General features: G+C 41.4%; 1 protein-coding gene across 3 annotated transcripts in view; it reads left to right on the top strand.

Annotated features, from left to right (window-relative positions):
• LOC142381874 (netrin receptor UNC5D-like) overlaps positions 1-20752 on the top strand; it is a 318795-nt gene that overhangs the window by 284421 nt on the left and 13622 nt on the right. For all 3 annotated transcript variants that reach the window (XM_075467164.1, XM_075467162.1, XM_075467163.1), the window contains 2 exons: positions 6475-6624; positions 9973-10137. In XM_075467164.1, the coding sequence (XP_075323279.1) occupies positions 6475-6624; positions 9973-10137 (315 nt within the window). The remainder of the gene's footprint in view (positions 1-6474; positions 6625-9972; positions 10138-20752) is intronic.

The raw sequence follows: 20752 nt of genomic DNA, 5'->3' as shown, positions 1-20752 counted from the left end.
TCCTCTTTGCTCCTGCTCTGCATCCACGACGCCTCCTTTTCAATTCCAGTGGGATTTCTGGCTTCAGTTGTCGAATTATTTCTGCTTTTCCAATGTTAATCAGCTGCTCCCTGTTGTAAACCACCTTGTTGCTATGGTGATGCATCATGACAAAAGAGTAAAATATACAAAAGTATTGGGAAAAATTAATCCAGCTGCACAGCATCCAAGGCAGGAAGGAACAGTTGTCCAAAAAAATGCAATTTCTTCCAAGAAATAACAGGAATGAAATTTAGAGAAAAAGAAAAATCTCAATGTGAGGTACAGAGCTACTCCAACATGCTGCCACCCTCAGCAGCGCATTCTAGAACCCATTCTAGAACATTATTGTGAAAGATCAGCTTTAACGTCACTGTTGGTTTTTGTCCATCGATTTTCCCATCAGATTCTGCTTATTTCTGGCCTCTTTAACACAAGGATGCAGCGACTGCAGCTAAAGACTTGAGTGACGGCGGGTTCATTTCCTCTGTGAAACCGAACTGAAATGCTGTGGAGACTCTGGAACAGCCTGTTAGATTTGCTTTTAACAGGCCGAGACAAAGGCTGCTTTAATCACTGCCATTCAGATGTTAATCAGCCATTCATTTTTCATCTTGTTTGACTTGATTATCCTTCAGCGACCTACTGTACGGGCTTTTTAAGTAATGAGATCTCATCGGTGAACGTCAGGGAAATCAAGCCTCCCTCCCCCCCTGAGAGATCCGACTAAAAAAAAAAGAAAAAGTGGCTGAGCTGAGCTGAGCCGAGCCGAACATGGCGGCAAACCTCGTGCCCGCCTCTGCCTCCTGACCTCTGCTCTGTCACAGCAGCTGGCTCTCAGACGCGCTCGGGGTTTGCCGAGCAGATGCCAGACTTCTGCACATTCCTCGGGCTCCCGTGTGCTGCGAGCATATCTGCGCTGTGTGTGGTTTCTCTGGCACAAAGTCGATCGCAGAGCGGTTCAGGACCAACACCGTGATGCAACACAAACGTTTGTGAAAGGAAGACGTTTGCCTCGACGGGTTTACTGCACCATTCTGCATCGTATCGCCGTCTCATCTTCAGAAAAAAACTGTAAAAACTGATTATCTGCGTCTGTTTTAACCTTTGTGCGGTCTTAACATTGTGTTTACTCCCCTTGTCATATGGTTAAAAAATGACTCGCCCTACCAAAGCCCTAAAATAAAGCAACTTAATTGAATTTTAAATCCAAAATCTATTTTGTATGATGAAACCACCTGTTATTGATCTATTCAACTCAACTCAATACATTTTTTATCATGTATTTTTTGTTACACAATACAAAAAGACAATCACCAGTTTTCAAGATTGCACTTTTTTTTTTTTTTTACCACAAACCAACTGTCAGTTGGACCAACAGTTTTCTTGTTTTCTCAGTTTTCTTTTACATAATAAAGGTTTATTATTGCTATTATATAAATGTGAAGTAATTACTTCTGAATTAATTATATTGAAAGGGGAAAAAAACAGTGAACTTTTTTCTGGTGTTTAAATGTTTTTATAATTCACGGGTCAAAAATGACCCATAAGACAATCTTTGTACCCTAGTGGTGTACAGCCCACATGGACACATAAACAAAAATAAATATGACTTTTTCTAATGATGGGGTCCCTTCAAGTTGGAAAAAGATAGTTTACTGCAAAAAGCCAGCTTTCAAAAACAAGAAAAAAAAGTACAAAAATTAGGTGTATTTTGCTTTAAAATAGCTAAATTATCTGCCAATGGAACAAGAAAATGTGGCTTGTCAAGATTTTTCAAAACAAGTAAAAATATCTAATCTCAATTAACCCACAAATACCTTAGAATTAGTGTAGTTTAACTAATAACAAGTACATTTTTCTTGATTCTAATTAAATACATGTGGCCTATTTTCTCAATATATTGAAAAATATTCTTGAATTAAGTAAATGCTAGAGCCATTATCTTGACATAGTGGTGTGCGCTGGGCCTTATATTTCTTGAAACCAGCTTGCAAACTGTTGATATTCTAGCTTCAAGCATGTACTTACTCAAAACAGGTCCTAACATCTCAGTAACAAGCTGTAATATCTTATTTAGATGATTAAGGACAGAAACACTTAAAACAAGTGAAACCGTCTAACATAAAAACTGCTTACTGAGAAGAACTATCTTATCGGACAAAAAATAAGCATATATCCCTTTGATCTAAGATATTTCTTTTTACTTAGATTTCACTTTTTGCAGTGTGTAAGGTGTTTTTTCTACAGCTAAACATGGTAGTGGGTCACTTTTGACCCGCAAGACAACAGGAGGGTTAACTGCAAAAACAAAGGAAAAGTCTAAGGAAGGAGTAAAAAAATATACCCGTCTGATTGTCGGTCCACTTCCAAGGACACAGCGATGAGACAGTGTTTGAGATCCAGAGGATAAAAGCTTTCCACCTGGAAGTACCTCTGCCATCAGTATTCTGCCGGCAGACATCCCCTCCCAGTGTGAATGCTGCCAGAAAACACCGCTCCCCTCTACTTTTAGTCTTTAGCCTAAATAAGAAAGTTCATGGCTGCACAGTAACATCAATCCTAATGAGGCAAGGCCAGTTTGTGTGTAGAGCACAATGCAATGTGCTTTACAGCTGCATAAAATCCCAAGAAGGCAAATAAAATCATTCCAAAAAACATAAAGAATAATCAGTAATTCATTAAATTAAAAGCAAAGAGTGCAGATAAAACATTTTCAGGTGTCATATGCACAGCTGCCTGTCTCACATCTTCTGGAAGACTGTTCCAGATGTTAGGAGCATCAAACTGAAACGCAGCCTCACCTTGTTTAGTACTGACTCTGGGTGTAACCGTCTGTCTGCGTTGTGTTGCGTGGGGTAGGTTCACTTCCTGTTTTCAAAATAAAAGCACCAATTGTATCGTAATGGCTTTCCCTATGATAAAAGGCAACAGGTATTTTATTTTGTGAAAATAACAGGAAGTGCGTTGCTCACTGCGGCTAGCTTTAGTAGCACCAAATTCATGGGAACAAAATTGTAAATAGCCGGTATTTTGTCAGGTTTTCAACACGTTGGGGATCTAAACGACTACTTTCTCACCTGAAAATGTTTCAAATGTTGCTAAAGTTTACAGAGTTTAGAGCTTAAGCGAAATCGGCTTCAGGTCGACTGTCTAATCGATCAGTATGCATGTAGTAGGTAGTAGGCGGTTTCGAACACAGCCAAAGCTTCACCCTCTTCCCCCACGCTCGTGCATGGGTCACAAGTGTGGCCTCTCTAATGAGGGTTCTTAAAGTGCCAAATTTCCTGCTGCAAGCAGCTGCTTGAGTGTTTCACCTCTGATGAAACAGACGGAGTCGTGTTGTACAGTGAGACCAAAGAAAGGACTGATTGTAGATCAACCGCTTTGGGATTTTTGACCGGTTAAATTAGTGTTTTCTCTGAGTTCAAAGCAAATTCTGAGGTTTTCATATGATATTTTCCTGGAAATTAAAGCCTCAAGACAAAAAGAGCAGTAATGGTCCTCTTTGTTTCTTTGTTTTTCCCTTTGGCCTTCAGATTAGAAAAGTCGAGATAGTCACCTGTTTAAAGGAGGTGCTGTCCAGATATAAACAACCCAAACAACTCTGTTGTGGTGACATTTAAGAGCCAGACTGCAAAATGTATTCATTATCAAGTTATTTTCAGGCAATTCTCTGAGCTAACCTGATGGTCAACATGCAGAAAAAGCATCTTCAGGTCCCAGAATCTAATGTGATGTCTCATTTTGTCCATCCAGCAGTCCAGCTGCAGAGCTCCACAATGGCCACGACCTCTTTCTTTGTTTCTCAGGGGTTGTATGAGGTTCTCATCCGGGTTCATTTCAGAGACAATTTGACGTTTTAGAGCTTGCTCCCAACAAAAAAACCTCTGATTAACTCTGCTCACCTGAGCAAACATGTGCACAGGGATGTGTTGGAGTAGCTGTTAGCTTAGCTCCACCCGGAGTTCCCCCCTGATTCCGGTGCAGTCTCACTCCATGATGATGTCGGATGGCTAAGTTGATTCACAAGGCAAAATGTAACTGTACAAAAGCAGGGTTGTCCTAGCAACTCAAAAGAAGACAGAATTTCAGAATCCCTGATGTCTTTTATCTCCATTTCGCCAACAGTTGATTGTTTTCACACCTTTAGCAAAGACAATATGGACTGTGCTGTGGGAATGCTTTTATAAGGCGCTCGTGTAAACACATATGCGTTGCAGGCACAGTGTCTTTATGCGGATCAGTCAGCCTGCTGTTAGCCTCAGCTCTGCTGTTAGCCACCTCAGCCTCAGCTCTGCTGTTAGCCGCATCTCTGCTGTTAGCCTCAGCTCTGCTGTTAGCCGCATCTCTGCTGTTAGCCTCAGCTCTGCTGTTAGCCACCGCAGCCTCAGCTCTGCTGTTAGCCGCATCTCTGCTGTTAGCCTCAGCTCTGCTGTTAGCCACCGCAGCCTCAGCTCTGCTGTTAGCTACAGCTCTGCTGTTAGCCTCAGCTCTGCTGTTAGCCACAGCTCTGCTGTTAGCCTCAGCTCTGCTGTTAGCCACAGCTCTGCTGTTAGCCTCAGCTCTGCTGTTAGCCACAGCTCTGCTGTTAGCCACCGCAGCCTCAGCTCTGCTGTTAGCCACTGCTCTGCTGTTAGCCTCAGCTCTGCTGTTAGCCACAGCTTTGCTGTTAGCCACTGCAGCCTCAGCTCTGCTGTTAGCCGCATCTCTGCTGTTAGCCTCAGCTCTGCTGTTAGCCGCATCTCTGCTGTTAGCCTCAGCTCTGCTGTTAGCCGCATCTCTGCTGTTAGCCTCAGCTCTGCTGTTAGCCACCGCTCTGCTGTTAGCCTCAGCTCTGCTGTTAGCCTCAGCTCTTTTCTGTTAGCCTCAGCTATGCTGTTAGCCGCATCTCTGCTGTTAGCCTCAGCTCTGCTGTTAGCCTCAGCTCTTCTGTTAGCCTCAGCTCTGCTGTTAGCCTCAGCTCTGCTGTTTGCTCTGTTATTGGCCCCAGATCTGCTGTTAGCCTCAGCTATACTGTTAGCCACAGCTCTGTTTTTGGCCCCAGCTCTGCTGTTAGCCTCAGCTCTGCTGTTGGCCCCAGGTCTGCTGTTGGCCCCATCTCTGCTGTTGGCCCGAGCTCTGCTGTTGGCCCCATCTCTGCTGTTGGCCCGAGCTCTGCTGTTGGCCCCATCTCTGCTGTTGGCCCCATCTCTGCTGTTGGCCCGAGCTCTGCTGTTGGCCCCAGCTCTGCTGTTAGCCCCAGCTCTGCTGTTAGCCGCAACTCTGCTGTTAGCCTCAGCTCTGCTGTTAGCCTCAGCTCTTCTGTTAGCCTCAGCTCTGCTGTTAGCCTCAGCTCTTCTGTTAGCCTCAGCTCTGCTGTTAGCCTCAGCTCTGCTGTTAGCCACCGCTCTGCTGTTAGCCTCAGGTTTGCTGTTAGCCACAGCTCTGCTGTTAGCCTCAGGTTTGCTGTTAGCCACAGCTCTGCTGTTAGCCTCAGCTATGCTGTTAGCCGCATCTCTGCTGTTAGCCACAGCTCTGCTGTTAGCCTCAGCTCTGCTGTTAGCTTCAGCTCTGCCATTATCCGCAACTCTGCTGTTTGCTCTGTTGTTGGCCCCAGCTCTACTGTTAGCCCCAGCTCTGCTGTTGGCCCCAGCTCTGCTGTTGGCCCCAGCTCTGCTTTTAGCCGCAGCTCTGCTGTTAGCCACAGCTCTGCTCTCAGTGTCAGTGTTTCCCTTTAGTGGCTGAGGTGGCTGAGCATGCACAGGCCCAACCATTCAGCAGGATGCTGAGCAGTGGTGACAGATGAATACCTGCAAGCCACCATCAAAGTGCTCTTTCATCATCACAAATTCAATTTGGGAGATGGACGCCTGCCCCCGAGCGCCTCGCTCCCAACACATGAGCTCGCCCTGCGTTACGTTTAAGCTTCAATCTGTCATGTCGGAGCTGCAAATGTGATGCTAATGCCAGGGCGCAACATGTAGGATTTGTTCAGGGGAGACTGGGTGTCACTTCATGACAGCCGTCTTCTGTGTTAATATTTGAGACGCGTCAATTAGCGGATGTGACAGAGGAAAGGATTAGCAGCAGGTGTTTGTGCTGATATGCAAAGGTAGAATATACCTTCAAAGGGAAGGAGGGTTTCCATGTTTCTGTTCTCTCTGGGAATCTTCACATTTCCTGCTGAGGCTTCCTCATTAACCACTTTAATTTCCTTATCATCTGTCCTCCTTTGCCTTCCCTGTTCTTTTCCCTCTCTTTTCATTTCCATCTTTCTTCTCTCTTTTGATTTACTCATTTTCCTATTTTCTCTCTTCCCTTCCCTTCATTTTCTGTCCCTTTTCCTGTATTTTCCTTCCCCTTTTATTCCAATTTCTGCCCTATTTTTCACCCAACATACTTCCTTTCCTCCCACATCTGTTCTTTTCCTTCCTCTCCTCCCTTTTTACACCTCCTCCTCCTCCTCTTCCTCAGGGAGTGGTGGCTGCAGAGAGAACCAGAGGGGGTCAGCTCCTGGAGGAGCCAAAGATGTTGCCTTTTCGAGCGAACACCTTCAGCCTCCAGGTGTCGATCCAGGATGTTCCCCAGTTCCTGTGGAGCATCAAACCCTTTACCACATGTCAGGTAACACCCGGCAGAAACTGTATTTAAGGGCTCCTTTGTGAGATCTGTTTATGCTGCTAATTACCGTGTTGTTTCTGCTCCTCCTGGGTTCACTTATCAAACAGTGTGAGCAGGGCTTGTTTTCCGTTGCCAAAGTTAGAAATTCCACTGAACACAGTGTTTTCTGAGATGATTTTGTGGCGTTCAGAGACCTAATAATGTCTTTTGTTTCACTGCTTCCCATCAGTACATTCAGCAGTAAGCAGGGTTTCCATCACAGGATTTAGCAGGCGCCATTTTTGGCGTGTTCTGCTGCAGCGCCGGGCCTTTTGAACCTCTCTCAGGGCTGTTTTTTAGTGTGGAAGAGGGTACCTACTGTGATGTAATTATCTCTAAGTGTCCTCTAAAAAACAACTGCTTCCATAAATTTTGCACAAGAGCGATTTAAAAAAAGTAAACCAGCAATTTATCAGAAGTTAAGTGTTTACTGACTGCTGCTATCAATCATGTAAAAGCAGCCTGCCGGGCCTCGGCATTGTTATTTCTGTCAGGTCCTCACAGATTTAAGACAGAAAATATTTTTTTATTCTTTGTTTGCTTTTCTTTTATATACTTATTTTTACAATGTAACTAAAAAATAAAAATTTTTATTTTTTTATTTTTGTTAGCTTTTGTTTTATTTGCTTGTTTTTACAACGTAACTTAAAAATTTAAAAATATTTTTTATTCTTTGTTTGCTTTTGTTTTATTCGCTTGTTTTTACAATGTAACTAAAAAATAAAAAAGAATTTTATTTATTTTTGTTAGCTTTTGTTTTATTTGCTTGTTTTTACAACGTAACTTAAAAATTTAAAAATATTTTTTATTCTTTGTTTGCTTTTGTTTTATTCGCTTGTTTTTACAATGTAACAAAAAATTAAAAAAAAAATTTTTTATTTTTTTGTTTGCTTTTGTTTTATTTGCTTGTTTTTACAATGTAACAAAAAAAATAAAAAATTATTTTTTTTATTTTTTTGTTTTATTTGCTTGTTTTTACAACGTAACAAAAAAATAAAAAATATATTTTTTGTTTTTTTCTGGTGAGACCGAAACCCAGTAATCCAACTCAAATGTACATGTGGGTTGTTTGTGGTAAATACAGAACTGTGACTGTGAGAGCGGGACTCTTTTTCTTGATTAGAAACGATAAGAATCGGATCCAGAACAGGTAACGTAATCCAGCTGCTACACTTTAACTCTCTTTGCTCACAAGCTGAAGCATATTCTCGCACTTCATCAGGTTTAGTCAAGGCCTGTTGGACTCTGAGCTGCTCTGCTCTGCTCACACCACAACTTGGACTTGTTCCCCGCGGCATGTTGCAACACGCTGGAAAAAAATCAAAGTCTTACCAAGTGTATTTGTCTCATTTCTAGTCAAAATATCTCATTATACTTAATATAAGACACAACTGCCTAACAAGTACTATTTCAGCCAGATATAGGGACTTGTTTGAAGACAATACATCTGGAATATCTTGTTAAATGAAAAAGTCTTGAAAACAAATTGTTTTGAGTCATATGTCATATGAAAGAAGCTTTTTTTTTTTCATTTGAAGAGGTTTTTAAGCTAATTTCAAGATCACTTTTAACTCAAAAGTCCTAAATATCACATTTTATTTCAAGAAATCTTGACAAGCCGATTTTCACTAGTTCCATTGGCAGATTTATTTTGCTTATTTCAAGCAAAAACGTCTTTTATTTGTTGTTTTTCTTACTTATTTTTGGAGGGGCATTTTTTTCCAGTGCAGAGAAGCTCTTTGAAGCTGCTCTTTTAGCATGAATCCCGCTGGTCTCCCTCATTATTCCCCCGCCGACATCATGAAGACAGACGTGACCTGAGACTGATACCTGCAGGAGCATTAGGATGCAAACAGGATGAAGTTAAATGCTGTTTTGTGCTTTTGTTGCCATTTGCGGAGCAGCAGAGCTCCCGTTGCCTTGTGTGTTGCTGCTTAAAGGTCTGAATGCAAGAGTGAAAGTGTTTTTTAAAACAGCCACCCTAACCTCCACCTTATTTATGAAGGCCTGGGGACGGCAGGCAGCCTGCACCAGCCTGCTTTCTGGAAGCAGGTGCAGAGTAATAGCCGAGCGTGGAGCCATACATCAAGTCAGCTTTTAGTGCTAAAGAGCATCCCAGGTTTCCGTGTCTGGTGCCTTCCCCACCGACTCTGTTATCTGCTGCCCTGAGCTGTGCTGGGCAGCCTGGATCAGAGTCACCGGGGGGGAAGCGAGCACATCAACCTTCTGCAGGAAGCGTTTACAGGTCACTTTTAATATGCAGATATGCCTAAGATGGCGTGGAACAGAGGTCACGACCGTTTCCTTGAAGACGTGCCAATTCTCTGGATATTAATTATCCATCAAAAAGCGATTCATCCCCGTGTTCCCCCCACATGTCGGTGCCAGAGCTGTGCCCACAAGCTGCTGCTGCTGTCGTATTTTACTCACATTCAGGTTATATCTGGAAACCGTAACAGGGTCTCTTCTTTATCGCTTTAATTCAGAGATACTCATTGGTGGCTCGCACTCGCATAGTAGCTAATAACAATATGGTAACAATAACAATACATTTTTTTCCAAATAACATACAGCGAATACTGCACACACTGCAAAAAATGCCCCTCCAAAAATAAGTAAGAAAAACAACAAATACAAGACGTTTTTGCTTGAAATAAGCAAAAAAATCTGCCAATGGAACTAGTGAAAATCGGCTTGCCAAGATTTCTTGAAATAAGATGTGATATTTAGGACTTCTGAGATAAAAAATGATCTTGAAATTAGCTTAAAAACCTCTTCAAATGTCAAAAAAAAGCTTCTTTCATATGATAAGTGACTCAAAACAATTTGTTTTCAAGAATTTTTCATTTAACAAGATATTCCAGATGTATTGTCTTCAAACAAGTCCCTATATCTGGCTGAAATAGCACTTGTTAGGCAGTTGTGTCTGATATTAAGTGTAATGAGATATTTTGACGAGAAATGAGACAAATATACTTGGTAAGACTTTGATTTTTTCCAGTGTACTAACTAATAATAATAAAAAATGTCTAAATAAACAAATAAATAAAAATAATCAATCACTTTGAGAAGAACTCAGCAGTCACTGTTAAAATGGTGAGTATCGCTGCTTTAATGGGTGTTTCCGTGCATTAATACATCAAATCCTGGCATCCTGAGGACTTCAAAGCCAACGCTTTACCTTTGATCCTGTTGATTGTAAAGGTGGTGCAGAACAGGGAGCTGAATCATCTCATTTACAGCCCGTGTTAACATCGCTGCGCAGCACACTCTGCATCCGATGTTCAGTTTTTTTCCCTTCTGCCTCCTCAGGAATTCTCCTTCCCCCAAGTGTGGTGCAGCAACCAGCAGCCCCTGCACTGTGCCTTCTCCCTGGAGAGATACAGCCCCGCCACCGCCCAGCTCTCCTGCAAAATCAGCGTGCGGCAGGTCAAAGGTCACGAGCAGATTCTGCAGGTCTACACGACCGTGGCCGAGGTGAGGCTCTGCAGCTGCGGGAGGCGTCGCTTCCCCAGCTCCACCTTTGTGTAACCTTCCTGGAGTGTGTCCACCGACAGCAGGGCCGGCTCTCCTGAGCCAGCACTGCGTATTAATAGAGCGAGGAGGACGCTCCTTTTTTTCAGATTTATGTTAAAGGGGGCAAAAAAAAAATCAACTACAGAGACTCGGATGTTCTCAGTGTTTACTCTGTGTTTGTAACCCCTTATTTCTCCAGGGGGAAATAGCCCTGCTACACATTCACAGCAGTCTCCCCTCATCTGAGAAAGCAGCGAGGAGTTGGAAATGCTCACTCAAGAGCACCTTGGCAGCGGTGGCTGAGGCAGAGGACCAGTCACAAAAGTGCCACCAGCACCGATTTAAAAAAAAAAAAAAAAGCCACAGGAGAAATATTTACAATTACCTTTTACGCTTGGGAAAGATTCCTCCTTGATGATTTGTTTTAAAATGCTGTGTGTGGAAAATCAACCCCACATTCAGAGGGTGGATCAGTGGTTTGATCTTCCACATCAGCGCTGTAGTTTTACCAGAGGTGGATAGAGCAGCCAAAAATTGTACTCAAGTAAAAGTACTGTTACTTCAGAATAATATGACTCAAGTAAAAGTAAAAAGTAGTCATCCAAATAATTACTACTCAATTACTGAGTAACTGTTGAGTAACGTCTGATTTATTTGTTAACACAAGCATTCAATCAGACAGACAAAAATACTAAATAATCATCTTTAGGCAAATTAGAGTTCATCCAGTTGATAAAATAAATTAAAATGAATGAATTAATTACAAAATAGCTTAAATTAAAATAATCCAGGTAAATTCAAGAACTTCAGTAAAAAATAAAAGAGACTTAGGAAATGTTTAAAACATATGTAACTCATATGTAACCTAAAAAACAAACATTCACCTATCCATGGGGGGAAAAACGAGTTTAGGAAACTTAGCGCTACATGTTTCCTCAAGTTAGATGTTGAGTTTCTGCTGAAATGTGCGTTTGTTTTGGTTGACACAGAAGACACATAATGTAGCTGCTGTTTCTCACTCTTTGTAAGGTAAACATGCTTTCAGTATGAGGCCTCGTCTGCGTCTTCATTTCCCACCGTTGGTTCTGACATTTTTCATCTGTTTCTTTGTTTGTTTGCTACGACTGCTAATGCTAAAGCTAACCCGTCCCGCCGCTGAGATCGAGTATGGTCACGTGACCAGACTGCACGGCTGCGTCTGATTGGTGGAACACAGTCAGGTGGTAGAGCCTTTGGCGGAAGTCTCTCTCTCTGTCAGAATAAAACATTAAAATGAGGCGTACGCGGGGGGATAAAAATAATGAGGCGTAGAATACCAAAGAGGTAAGAAGAAAAGTAACCAGCTCATTGTAGCCTAATGTAGCGGAGTAAGAGGACAGTTTCTGCTGCACACATCTACTCAAGTAAAAGTAAAAAGTATTTAAAACAACTCCTAGAAGTATAATGTTTTCAAACACTTACTCAAGTAAATACCCACCTCTGAGTTTTATGGCTGCGTTCCTTCAGCTTGTGCCTGACTTTGCTCACTTTTTCTACCGAATTTCCAATTCATATGCATCTCCGTCCACGGCTCTGATGCAAATGTTAAGAGATGGAACATCCAGATCAACAGCTGGTGCCGCTCATTATCCAGTCAGGTTTGATTAAACCCGACCGGAAGAAGAGGAGACAATGAAACGATGAGCTCCAGCCAAACTCTGGAGCAGAGAAAACTGTGGAAAGCATCATAGAAAACGTCTCCTCACAGATCAGAGCTCTGTGGTGCAACATATCAGTGGAGATCTCACCAAGCGCTACTACCAAGCCGGTAACCGTGTAAAAGGGGAGGAGCTGACATCAAATGACCAATCACAGTCATTATCTCCGGCCAGCCGGAAAGCAACGCGGCTGCTGAAGCCAAAGTAGGAAGAAAAGATGAAAAGATGAGCTGCTTCATATCACTGCAGCGTCATGAAAGCACCAACAGAGCTGATGATTTTCAGCTGTTAAATAAATTAAATGAACGTGTCGCAGGTGTATGTGAGGAAGTTTCAGTTTTACACAACTTTGAAGCTGCAGTCGGTGGTCTTATTGTTCATCTTCTGTCGCCCAGGCTGGAGAATACGAAACAAAAAGGGTTCTGATGTCCAGGGATGTTACTTAGTCTTTTTTAAAGATGAATGTGAATGTTTTATCCTGACTGTTTTAAGCCTGTTTTAAGCCTGTTTTAAGCCTGTTTTAAGCCTGTTTTAACCCGACTGTTTTAAGCCTGTTTTAAGCCTGTTTTAACCCGACTGTTTTAACCCGACTGTTTTAAGCCTGTTTTAAGCCTGTTTTAAGCCTGTTTTAACCCGACTGTTTTAAGCCTGTTTTAAGCCTGTTTTAAGCCTGTTTTAACCCGACTGTTTTAAGCCTGTTTTAAGCCTGTTTTATCCCGACTGTTTTAAGCCTGTTTTATCCCGACTGTTTTAAGCCTGTTTTATCCCGACTGTTTTAAGCCGACTGTTTTATCCCGACTGTTTTAAGCCTGTTTTAACCCGACTGTTTTAAGCCTGTTTTATCCCGACTGTTTTAAGCCTGTTTTAACCCGACTGTTTTAAGCCTGTTTTATCCCGACTGTTTTAAGCCTGTTTTAAGCCTGTTTTATCCCGACTGTTTTAAGCCGACTGTTTTATCCCGACTGTTTTAAGCCTGTTTTAACCCGACTGTTTTAAGCCTGTTTTAAGCCTGTTTTATCCCGACTGTTTTAAGCCTGTTTTATCCCGACTGTTTTAACCCGACTGTTTTAAGCCTGTTTTAAGCCTGTTTTAAGCCTGTTTTAACCCGACTGTTTTAAGCCTGTTTTAAGCCTGTTTTATCCCGACTGTTTTAAGCCTGTTTTATCCCGACTGTTTTAAGCCTGTTTTAAGCCTGTTTTATCCCGACTGTTTTAAGCCGACTGTTTTATCCCGACTGTTTTAAGCCTGTTTTAACCCGACTGTTTTAAGCCTGTTTTATCCCGACTGTTTTAAGCCTGTTTTAACCCGACTGTTTTAAGCCTGTTTTATCCCGACTGTTTTAAGCCTGTTTTAAGCCTGTTTTATCCCGACTGTTTTAAGCCGACTGTTTTAAGCCTGTTTTAACCCGACTGTTTTAAGCCTGTTTTAAGCCTGTTTTATCCCGACTGTTTTAAGCCTGTTTTATCCCGACTGTTTTAAGCCTGTTTTAAGCCTGTTTTATCCCGACTGTTTTAAGCCTGTTTTATCCCGACTGTTTTAACCCGACTGTTTTAAGCCTGTTTTAAGCCTGTTTTATCCCGACTGTTTTAAGCCTGTTTTAACCCGACTGTTTTAAGCCTGTTTTATCCCGACTGTTTTAACCCGACTGTTTTAAGCCTGTTTTAACCCGACTGTTTTAAGCCTGTTTTAACCCGACTGTTTTAAGCCTGTTTTATCCCGACTGTTTTAAGCCTGTTTTAACCCGACTGTTTTAAGCCTGTTTTATCCCGACTGTTTTAAGCCTGTTTTAACCCGACTGTTTTAAGCCTGTTTTATCCCGACTGTTTTAAGCCTGTTTTAAGCCTGTTTTATCCCGACTGTTTTAAGCCGACTGTTTTAAGCCTGTTTTAACCCGACTGTTTTAAGCCTGTTTTAAGCCTGTTTTATCCCGACTGTTTTAAGCCTGTTTTATCCCGACTGTTTTAAGCCTGTTTTAAGCCTGTTTTATCCCGACTGTTTTAAGCCTGTTTTATCCCGACTGTTTTAACCCGACTGTTTTAAGCCTGTTTTAAGCCTGTTTTATCCCGACTGTTTTAAGCCTGTTTTAACCCGACTGTTTTAAGCCTGTTTTATCCCGACTGTTTTAACCCGACTGTTTTAAGCCTGTTTTAACCCGACTGTTTTAAGCCTGTTTTAACCCGACTGTTTTAAGCCTGTTTTATCCCGAATGTTTTAAGCCTGTTTTAAGCCTGTTTTATCCCGACTGTTTTAAGCCTGTTTTATCCCGAATGTTTTAAGCCTGTTTTAACCCGACTGTTTTAAGCCTGTTTTAACCCGACTGTTTTAAGCCTGTTTTAAGCCTGTTTTATCCCGACTGTTTTAAGCCTGTTTTAAGCCTGTTTTATCCCGACTGTTTTATCCCGACTTTTTTAAGCCTGTTTTAACCCGACTGTTTTAAGCCTGTTTTAACCCGACTGTTTTAAGCCTGTTTTAACCCGACTGTTTTAAGCCTGTTTTATCCCGACTGTTTTAAGCCTGTTTTAAGCCTGTTTTATCCCGACTGTTTTAAGCCTGTTTTAAGCCTGTTTTAACCCGACTGTTTTAAGCCTGTTTTAAGCCTGTTTTAACCCGACTGTTTTAAGCCTGTTTTATCCCGACTGTTTTAAGCCTGTTTTAAGCCTGTTTTATCCCGACTGTTTTAAGCCTGTTTTAACCCGACTGTTTTAAGCCTGTTTTAACCCGACTGTTTTAAGCCTGTTTTAACCCGACTGTTTTAAGCCTGTTTTAACCCGACTGTTTTAACCCGACTGTTTTAAGCCTGTTTTAACCCGACTGTTTTAAGCCTGTTTTAACCCGACTGTTTTAAGCCTGTTTTAACCCGACTGTTTTAAGCCTGTTTTAACCCGACTGTTTTAACCCGACTGTTTTAAGCCTGTTTTAAGCCTGTTTTAACCCGACTGTTTTAAGCCTGTTTTAACCTGACTGTTTTAAGCCTGTTTTAACCTGACTGTTTTAAGCCTGTTTTATCCCGACTGTTTTAAGCCTGTTTTAACCCGACTGTTTTAAGCCTGTTTTAACCCGACTGTTTTAAGCCTGTTTTAACCCGACTGTTTTAAGCCTGTTTTAACCCGACTGTTTTAAGCCTGTTTTAACCTGACTGTTTTAAGCCTGTTTTAACCCGACTGTTTTAAGCCTGTTTTAACCTGACTGTTTTAAGCCTGTTTTAAGCCTGTTTTAACCCGACTGTTTTAAGCCTGTTTTAACCCGACTGTTTTAAGCCTGCTTTAACCTGACTGTTTTAAGCCTGTTTTATCCCGACTGTTTTAAGCCTGTTTTAACCTGACTGTTTTAAGCCTGTTTTAACCTGACTGTTTTAAGCCTGTTTTAACCCGGCTCTTTTATCCCGACTGTTTTATCCCGACTGTTTTAACCCGACTGTTTTAACCCGACTGTTTTATCCCGACTGTTTTATCCCGACTGTTTTAAGCCTTTTTTAACCCGACTGTTTTATCCCGACTGTTTTAACCCGACTGTTTTATCCCGACTGTTTTATCCCGACTGTTTTATCCCGACTGTTTTATCCCGACTGTTTTAAGCCTTTTTTAACCCGACTGTTTTATCCCGACTGTTTTAACCCGACTGTTTTAACCCGACTGTTTTATCCCGACTGTTTTATCCCGACTCTTTTATCCCGACTGTTTTATCCCGACTGTTTTATCCCGACTGTTTTAAGCCTTTTTTAACCCGACTGTTTTATCCCGACTGTTTTAAGCCTGTTTTAACCCGACTGTTTTAACCCGACTGTTTTAACCCGACTGTTTTATCCCGACTGTTTTATCCCGACTGTTTTAAGCCTTTTTTAACCCGACTGTTTTATCCCGACTGTTTTAAGCCTTTTTTAACCCGACTGTTTTATCCCGACTGTTTTAACCCGACTGTTTTAACCCGACTGTTTTATCCCGACTGTTTTATCCCGACTCTTTTATCCCGACTGTTTTAACCCGACTGTTTTAACCCGACTGTTTTATCCCGACTGTTTTATCCCGACTGTTTTAAGCCTTTTTTAACCCGACTGTTTTATCCCGACTGTTTTAAGCCTGTTTTAACCCGACTGTTTTAACCCGACTGTTTTAACCCGACTGTTTTATCCCGACTGTTTTATCCCGACTGTTTTAACCCGACTGTTTTAAGCCTGTTTTAACCCGACTGTTTTAACCCGACTGTTTTAACCCGACTGTTTTATCCCGACTGTTTTATCCCGACTGTTTTAACCCGACTGTTTTAAGCCTGTTTTAACCCGACTGTTTTATCCCGACTGTTTTAAGCCTGTTTTAACCTGACTGTTTTAACCCGACTGTTTTATCCCGACTGTTTTAACCCGACTGTTTTAACCCGACTGTTTTATCCCGACTGTTTTAACCCGACTGTTTTATCCCGACTGTTTTAAGCCTGTTTTAACCCGACTGTTTTATCCCGACTGTTTTAAGCCTGTTTTAACCCGACTGTTTTAACCCGACTGTTTTATCCCGACTGTTTTAACCCGACTGTTTTAACCCGACTGTTTTATCCCGACTGTTTTAACCCGACTGTTTTAACCCGACTGTTTTATCCCGACTGTTTTAACCCGACTGTTTTAACTCGACTGTTTTATCCCGACTGTTTTAACCCGACTGTTTTATCCCGACTGTTTTAACCCGACTGTTTTATCCCGACTGTTTTAAGCCTGTTTTAACCCGACTGTTTTATCCCGACTGTTTTAAGCCTGTTTTAACCCGACTGTTTTAAGCCTGTTTTAACCCGACTGTTTTATCCCGACTGTTTTAAGCCTGTTTTAACCCGACTGTTTTATCCCGACTGTTTTAAGCCTGTTTTAACCCGACTGTTTTATCCCGACTGTTTTAACCTGACTGTTTTAAGCCTTTTTTAACCCGACTGTTTTATCCCGACTGTTTTAAGCCTGTTTTAACCCGACTGTTTTAACCCGACTGTTTTATCCCGACTGTTTTAACCTGACTGTTTTAACCCGACTGTTTTAAGCCTGTTTTAACCCGACTGTTTTAAGCCTGTTTTAACCTGACTGTTTTAAGCCTGTTTTAACCCGACTGTTTTAAGCCTGTTTTAACCCGACTGTTTTAAGCCTGTTTTAACCCGACTGTTTTAAGCCTGTTTTAACCTGACTGTTTTAAGCCTGTTTTAACCTGACTGTTTTAAGCCTGTTTTAACCCGACTGTTTTAAGCCTGTTTTAACCCGACTGTTTTAAGCTTGTTTTAACCCGACTGTTTTAACCCGACTGTTTTAAGCCTGTTTTAACCCGACTGTTTTAAGCCTGTTTTAACCTGACTGTTTTAAGCCTGTTTTAACCTGACTGTTTTAAGCCTGTTTTAACCCGACTGTTTTAAGCCTGTTTTAACCCGACTGTTTTAACCCGACTGTTTTAAGCCTGTTTTAACCCGACTCTTTTATCCCGACTGTTTTAACCCGACTGTTTTATCCCGACTGTTTTAAGCCTGTTTTAACCCGACTGTTTTAACCCGACTGTTTTATCCCGACTGTTTTAAGCCTGTTTTAACCCGACTGTTTTATCCCGACTCTTTTATCCCGACTGTTTTAACCCGACTGTTTTATCCCGACTGTTTTAACCCGACTGTTTTATCCCGACTGTTTTAAGCCTGTTTTAACCCGACTGTTTTATCCCGACTGTTTTAAGCCTGTTTTAACCCGACTGTTTTAACCCGACTGTTTTATCCCGACTGTTTTAACCCGACTGTTTTTACCCGACTGTTTTATCCCGACTGTTTTAACCCGACTGTTTTAACCCGACTGTTTTATCCCGACTGTTTTAACCCGACTGTTTTATCCCGACTGTTTTAAGCCTGTTTTAACCCGACTGTTTTATCCCGACTGTTTTAAGCCTGTTTTAACCCGACTGTTTTAAGCCTGTTTTAACCCGACTGTTTTATCCCGACTGTTTTAAGCCTTTTTTAACCCGACTGTTTTAAGCCTGTTTTATCCCGACTGTTTTAACCTGACTGTTTTAAGCCTTTTTTAACCCGACTGTTTTAAGCCTGTTTTAACCCGACTGTTTTATCCCGACTGTTTTAACCTGACTGTTTTAAGCCTTTTTTAACCCGACTGTTTTATCCCGACTGTTTTAAGCCTGTTTTAACCCGACTGTTTTAACCCGACTGTTTTATCCCGACTGTTTTAACCCGACTGTTTTAAGCCTGTTTTAACCCGACTGTTTTAACCCGACTGTTTTAAGCCTGTTTTAACCCGACTGTTTTAAGCCTGTTTTAACCCGACTGTTTTAAGCCTGTTTTAACCCGACTGTTTTAAGCCTGTTTTAACCCGACTGTTTTAACCCGACTGTTTTAAGCCTGTTTTAACCCGACTGTTTTAAGCCTGTTTTAACCTGACTGTTTTAAGCCTGTTTTAACCCGACTGTTTTATCCCGACTGTTTTAACCCGACTGTTTTAACCCGACTGTTTTATCCCGACTGTTTTAACCCGACTGTTTTAACCCGACTGTTTTATCCCGACTGTTTTAACCCGACTGTTTTATCCCGACTGTTTTAACCCGACTGTTTTATCCCGACTGTTTTAAGCCTGTTTTAACCCGACTGTTTTATCCCGACTGTTTTAAGCCTGTTTTAACCCGACTGTTTTAAGCCTGTTTTAACCCGACTGTTTTATCCCGACTGTTTTAAGCCTGTTTTAACCCGACTGTTTTATCCCGACTGTTTTAAGCCTGTTTTAACCCGACTGTTTTATCCCGACTGTTTTAACCTGACTGTTTTAAGCCTTTTTTAACCCGACTGTTTTATCCCGACTGTTTTAAGCCTGTTTTAACCCGACTGTTTTAACCCGACTGTTTTATCCCGACTGTTTTAACCCGACTGTTTTAAGCCTGTTTTAACCTGACTGTTTTAAGCCTGTTTTAACCCGACTGTTTTAAGCCTGTTTTAACCTGACTGTTTTAAGCCTGTTTTAACCCGACTGTTTTAAGCCTGTTTTAACCCGACTGTTTTAAGCCTGTTTTAACCCGACTGTTTTAAGCCTGTTTTAACCTGACTGTTTTAAGCCTGTTTTAACCTGACTGTTTTAAGCCTGTTTTAACCCGACTGTTTTAACCCGACTGTTTTAAGCCTGTTTTAACCCGACTCTTTTATCCCGACTGTTTTAACCCGACTGTTTTATCCCGACTGTTTTAAGCCTGTTTTAACCCGACTGTTTTAACCCGACTGTTTTAACCCGACTCTTTTATCCCGACTGTTTTATCCCGACTGTTTTAACCCGACTGTTTTAAGCCTTTTTTTTATCCCAACTGTTTTATCCCGACTTTTTTAAGCCTTTTTTATCCCGACTGTTTTATCCCGACTGTTTTAACCCGACTGTTTTATCCCGACTGTTTTAACCCGACTGTTTTATCCCGACTGTTTTAAGCCTGTTTTAACCCGACTGTTTTAACCCGACTGTTTTAAGCCTGTTTTAACCTGACTGTTTTAAGCCTGTTTTAACCCGACTGTTTTAAGCCTGTTTTATCCCGACTGTTTTATCCCGACTGTTTTAAGCCTTTTTTATCCCGACTGTTTTATCCCGACTGTTTTAACCTGACTGTTTTATCCCGACTGTTTTAAGCCTGTTTTAACCCGACTGTTTTAACCCGACTGTTTTAAGCCTGTTTTAACCTGACTGTTTTAAGCCTGTTTTAACCTGACTGTTTTAACCCGACTGTTTTAACCCAACTGTTTTAAGCCTGTTTTAACCCGACTGTTTTAACCCGACTGTTTTAAGCCTGTTTTAACCTGACTGTTTTAAGCCTGTTTTAAGCCGACTGTTTTAACCCGACTGTTTTAACCCGACTGTTTTAAGCCTGTTTTAACCTGACTGTTTTAAGCCTGTTTTAACCCGACTGTTTTAAGCCTGTTTTAACCCGACTGTTTTAACCCGACTGTTTTAAGCCTGTTTTAACCCGACTGTTTTAAGCCTGTTTTAACCTGACTGTTTTAAGCCTGTTTTAACCCGACTGTTTTAAGCCTGTTTTAACCCGACTGTTTTAACCCGACTGTTTTAAGCCTGTTTAAACCTGACTGTTTTAAGCCTGTTTTAACCCGACTGTTTTAAGCCTGTTTTAACCCGACTCTTTTATCCCGACTGTTTTAACCCGACTGTTTTATCCCGACTGTTTTAAGCCTGTTTTAACCCGACTGTTTTAACCCGACTGTTTTATCCCGACTTTTTTAAGCCTTTTTTATCCCGACTGTTTTATCCCGACTGTTTTAACCCGACTGTTTTATCCCGACTTTTTTAAGCCTTTTTTATCCCGACTGTTTTATCCCGACTGTTTTAAGCCTGTTTTAACCCGACTGTTTTAACCCGATTTTTTTATCGCGACTCTTTTATGCCGACTATTTTAACCCGACTGTTTTAACCTGACTGTTTTAACCCGACTGTTTTAAGCCTGTTTTAACCCGACTGTTTTATCCCGACTCTTTTATGACTGTTTTAACCCGACTGTTTTATCCCGACTGTTTTAAGCCTTTTTTATCCCGACTGTTTTAACCTGACTGTTTTAACCCGACTGTTTTATCCCGACTGTTTTATCCCGACTGTTTTAAGCCTTTTTTATCCCGACTGTTTTAAGCCTGTTTTAACCCGACCGCCCCTAACCCGACTTATTTAACCCGACTGTTTTAACCTGACTGTTTTAACCCGACTGTTTTAAGCCTGTTTTAACCCGACTGTTTTAACCCGATTTTTTTATCGCGACTCTTTTATGCCGACTATTTTAACCCGACTGTTTTAACCTGACTGTTTTAACCCGACTGTTTTATCCCGACTGTTTTATCCCGACTGTTTTAAGCCTGTTTTAACCCGACTGTTTTATCCCGACTGTTTT

This window comes from Odontesthes bonariensis, chromosome 6 (genome assembly GCF_027942865.1).
Source record: "Odontesthes bonariensis isolate fOdoBon6 chromosome 6, fOdoBon6.hap1, whole genome shotgun sequence".
In the NCBI taxonomy this organism is placed as follows: Eukaryota; Metazoa; Chordata; class Actinopteri; order Atheriniformes; family Atherinopsidae; genus Odontesthes; species Odontesthes bonariensis.
Note: the sequence above shows the minus strand (reverse complement) of the source record. Positions and strands in the feature narration are given on the sequence as shown.